Genomic DNA, 5,000 nt, shown 5'->3' with positions numbered 1-5,000 from the left:
AATCGGTCTCAATGACGTATTTATGTATGTATCCAAAGTAACAGCATGGGACTGAATACAAGGCCTCTTGGGAAGCTCTGTTGAATCAAATGTTGATGACGTGTTGAAACCGTTTGCCCACCCCACCCCAGCAGTCAACATCGCTCAACAAAATCGAACGGATAAAGAAGCAAATAAATGCTGAGGCTGTTTGCCCAGGCCTTTAATTTTGAGGAGGCTTTTCCCTGCTTAACGAATATAGAAATCCACCAAGCAGTTTTCCGTTTCTTAAATTCAGACCATAAAACAAAAGAGAAAGAGCACCTTGAGAACTCTCCACATGGTACTAAGTAAAGTGAAAATTTCTTTGGGCTCAAGAAGACCAAATACAGCTCCAACTCGGCTAAGCGGAGGTGGCAACCAACTCGCCTAAAACAACAAATCAAAGGGAACAACAAGAAAGTTAACTGTCTGAAAAACCATACCTACGCTATGTACGTGCACTATGATCAACCCCAATATCTTTTCTGCAATAAAACGGATACGAGTTTTTGGACAAACAAACCATTTTTGCATTTAATTCATGTCTTTGTTTCAAACTGCTGGAGTATTCGCGCGAGATGTCTTTCAAAACAAAATTCACATGTATAATGATCTCTTTCTAAGCATGTGTTCGAGGAAAGTAGTGTAAGTTATGACCCAAAGATTATCGGGCTTCTTCTCAGGTATCTCATTTCTAATTGGGAGCGTACGAAAATTGAAAAAAAAAACAAAACAAAACAAAACAAACGACATACCTTGGTCATAATATCAGTGATAAAACAATTGACTTCAAAATGAAGAGATGATTGGTCGACTGATGTGCCCCTGTAAACCTCCCAGTTGGACATGACAGTCGCGAGTAGACTGGACATAAGAGTACTGCATTTGGATAACGATGACACACCTTTTAAATAACACAACACACAAAATTTCATAGGAGGTTTTCACGTGACGTCATCGTTGCCATGTTGGTGGACGAAAACAAAAGATCTCTTATTAGCTTCTTTTGCTAGTCCACCAGAAGTCCTACATTCCTCTATTGTTATTGGTGTCTCTGAGGTTGAAACTAAAACTTTAAACTTTACTAACAAAATAACCAACAAGAATCACGATCATGCGAAATGTTGGAAAAGTATCAAATCATTGGCTGGTCTCTCGAATCCACCTATCTTGCTCAGCTTTCCCCTCAATGGCGATGTCATAAAAGACGAAAAACTTACTGATCACATTGCCATTTCATTTAGCAAAGTTGCGGAGAACATCCCGCCGCTCAATTTCTCTCCAATCCATCGTGAGTCCACTTTCACTCCTGATAAGTACATCATCACCGTTAAGCAGGTTGAGCAGGCTCTTTCAAGCATTAACACTAAGAAATCTATCGATCCTGACTATATACCAAACTGGGCATTGAAAGCTAACTCTCCCGTGCTTGCTGTTCGCCCAAGGCCAGGTCTCACCGCTCTGGAAATGTGCAAACGTTCCCCCCTTGCCTAGGGGGGGGGGGGGGGGCGGGCGCAGGGATGGCGCAGTGGTAAGAGCACTCGCCTCTCACCAATTTGGCCCGGGCTGGATTCCCAGACTCGGCGTCATATGTAAGTTTGGGTTAGGGTTAGGATTTAACGTTGCGCATGGGTAGATGAGTGTTCATTTGATTAGTGGTAACTGTAGAAAACATCAAATTTGCCTTTTGCAGGAGTAATTGAGAACAATGGAGACCAGTTGATTTGGCTCAGCGATCCGCTGGTTTGCAGGTTTGTAGGTTTGCATTGGCGTTTCATTACACGAACAGCATTATAGGTAGTAGATAAGCAAGGCTTTGGATGCAATGAGACAGCAGCCTGGTCAGAGAGCCCAGTTGATGGTAAAGTGGATGCCTCATGATAATGTGACCAAAGAGTGAAGCAAACCTGGTCGAGGATGAGCACAGTTGCCAGGGTTAAACTGGTTGAAGTCGCCCATGATGGTGATTGCAGACTTGGGATGTTTACACAATATAGAGTCCAAGGTTTGGAATAGGAAAGTCCTTAAAGGGGAATCTTTGTTGTCTGGAGGGTGGTAAACCGTGGCCAGAATAAGTGAGTTAACGCCTCTAGGATGCCGCTTTAATTTCACCAAAAACCACTGCACCTCAACCTCAGGAGTTTCGTATTCAGAGAGACACCAGAAATCAACAGATGATTTGAAGTATGTGCATAAGCCACCACTTCTGCGTTCCTCTGGACGCCATTTTTAAGTACGGTGTATGACCATGCCCATGGGAAGCTAAGCCGGAGTGTCACCAATGGTGAAGTACGTGAAACGCTCAGGAGCGCGGCTTGCTTAAGGTAGCTCCGGAGTTTTAACTTAAGTATAACCAACTTTTCTAGAGGCAAACAAAGACTAACTAACGACACCTGCGCTCTTTTAACTGCCAATCCAGCTTTTAGGAAGTAACTTGGTGACTGCACGAAGCTAACCCACAATAGGACTTTTCCAACCAATGGGTTGGAGGTCAGCGGCGCTCATGGTTGCCACAAGCTTTCTCTACAGCTCGGTGAATTTTGATATTTAGCGTCGCTGTTTTGTCGTCTTCCAATGTAAATGTGGCCTAATTTCATTTATAAGTATCCTGTTGCCGTGTTGATGTACTTCTATGTTTGTGTTATCAACTTCGTGGCGATTTATGTACATAACGTCTCCTCAATCTCTTCGAGTGACTCAACCCGCCATATTGGATTACAGCATGTCAACTCTTCAGTCTTCTCCAGGCTAACGTACAGCGGCTCTCGACTTGAATCGATTCGAAAACATCAAACCAAAGTTAACCTGAGTGTACTACTGTTTCACAACAAATACCATCAATCATTCGACCCCGTTTACTTAAACATCGTTGTCTCTCCAGTGGAATCAACCACAACAATTTGACACAAATAGCAATTAACTCTCAACCAAGGAACCATTCTCTGCCTAAACTACTATTGAGCAATGCAAGATTTATGGTTAACAAAATAGATGATATCTATGCAACGATTAAGTCTAACGACTGTGACATTGTATCAATACCCGAATCTTGACTCTCTTCTAAAGTCTCGGATGATTTTATCGCTATTCCTGACTATATCTATATAATCTGACGTTTCTCTGATTTGAAGAAATTTGAATGTTGCCTAAAGGCTGGTTTTCACTAGCGACAGAGTCATAGTCGAAATGAGAAGCGCACAGCGATACGATCGAGTGAAAATCAAACTGTCGGAGTCGGAACCAGAATACCGATTCTGCTTATGACTCCGTCGCTTACGAAACTGCATTGTCGGAGACGAAAGCAGAAGCGAAAGGATAAACCAACCACAGTGCTCGGTTCCAAGCATTGTGATTGGTTCGTTCTTCCGTTTCTGCTTCCGACTCTGGATCATAAGAGACGGAGTCATAAGCGGAATCAGAAGAAAGTGGGAACGTTCTGATGCCATTCATTACAAAGGCAGCACTTCCTCCTCAGTTATTTATAGATCACGAGTGTGGGTTAGGCCGAGATTCGAACGCACGACCTCCCGCACCAAAGTCCAGTGCTCTTCCAAGTGAGCTAACAAGTTCCGCAAGGATAAACAATTCTTTGAAAAATAAAAATTTCACTAACCTCCAGCAACAATGCTTATGAGAGCCCACAAAATTGGATTTTCATCAAACGTTTTCCTTATGCGCAAGTCCCTGCAAGTGAGAAGTGCATAGGGTTCATTTTATCGATCAACTTCCAATGTGCAAATAAGGAATGATTTCCATTCAACGGACATTTCGTGTGGAAATTTAATGGAACAAGATTATTTCCGGAAAACGTTTTCGAAAATTTAGGATTATCTTTTGTCTTTCAATTGAACCCGGTTTAAGACATTGCATCCCTAGGCCCTCGGCCCTCGGGATGTATACGGATTAATTAAGACCTTCGTTTTTGGCATCTACCTCTTAATAGTTGCTACAGGCCCGGGCAAACGGGTTCGATATTTGCTTCAACATTCGTTCGATTTTGTTGAACAACAATGTTGAAATCGTTTGCCCCCCTAGGCCTCTTTCAACCGTGTTGAAACATGTTGAAACGAAGTTGAATCGATGTAAGTTGAATGAGCTTAAGAGCATTTTAACTTTGTTTCAACAACCATTCAACACTTATTTTGATTTTGTGGATGTTGAATGAAGTTGAAGCGTTTGCCCCCCTCTTTCAACATTGTTGGGTATGAGCGTGCGCGCTAATCGGTCTCTCCATGACGTGTCCATGTCCGTATCCATGGTAACAACCGCGGCTGCAGCCTGGGACTGAATACTTGTTGAATCAAATGTTGATAATGTGTTGAAAACGTTTGCCCATCCCAGCAGTCAACATCGTTCAACATCATTCAACAAAATCGAACGCAAATGTTGAAGCTGTTAGCACGGGCCTTAACATTTCTTTTCCTTGGCGCTTATTCTATTGGCGACATCGCTGCATTTCCTCCAACTTACCGTTCGATTGTAAACTTGAGGCTATCCTCGTCTGGCCAATCAAATGTGATAGGAATAACATCGGGACAAACTATCTCCATTAATAACAAGGCTAAAGAATCCACGTATTTATGATGAAGTGTTGCACTTGTATTGTCGCTGTCACCTTGATCACTGATGCAACACAGAGTGAAAACCATATCCGTGAACAGTTGACTGGTCTGGAGCCACGATTGAAGCTGAAAAGTAAATAGATTCTTCAATAGACCATTTTACAGTTGTGGCTAAGTTACGAGGCCTAACAATGGAAGCGAGGCTGCCGGTGACCCTGTTTTGATACACACCTTCATGCTTTTGTAATGTTAATATGGACTAATTAGCGTTACAACAACACAATTTACATGATAAAAGCAGTGAGGTCTGTATCAATACAAGGTCACCGGCAGCCTCGCAGCCATTCATAGGCTTGGTCGCTGAGCAAACAACTATAAAATGGCCTATTCCAGGACTGAGGATTACTTTTTCCAAAT

The 5,000-nt window shown here is 42.6% G+C and overlaps 1 protein-coding gene across 4 annotated transcripts in view; it reads right to left on the bottom strand.

Annotated features, from left to right (window-relative positions):
- The window catches only part of LOC137993278 (integrator complex subunit 5-like), a 37,548-nt gene that overhangs the window by 1,665 nt on the left and 30,883 nt on the right, over positions 1-5,000 (bottom strand). For all 4 annotated transcript variants that reach the window (XM_068839020.1, XM_068839022.1, XM_068839023.1 and 1 more), the window contains exons 20-23: positions 4,492-4,709; positions 3,635-3,705; positions 777-925; positions 304-408 (exon numbers count right to left, since the gene is read on the bottom strand). In XM_068839020.1, the coding sequence (XP_068695121.1) occupies positions 304-408; positions 777-925; positions 3,635-3,705; positions 4,492-4,709 (543 nt within the window). The remainder of the gene's footprint in view (positions 1-303; positions 409-776; positions 926-3,634; positions 3,706-4,491; positions 4,710-5,000) is intronic.

The sequence above is a fragment of the Montipora foliosa genome, chromosome 2 (assembly GCF_036669935.1).
Source record: "Montipora foliosa isolate CH-2021 chromosome 2, ASM3666993v2, whole genome shotgun sequence".
NCBI lineage: Eukaryota > Metazoa > Cnidaria > Anthozoa > Scleractinia > Acroporidae > Montipora > Montipora foliosa.
The sequence above is the reverse complement of the archived record's forward strand: the minus strand, read 5'-3'. Positions and strand labels throughout refer to the sequence as shown.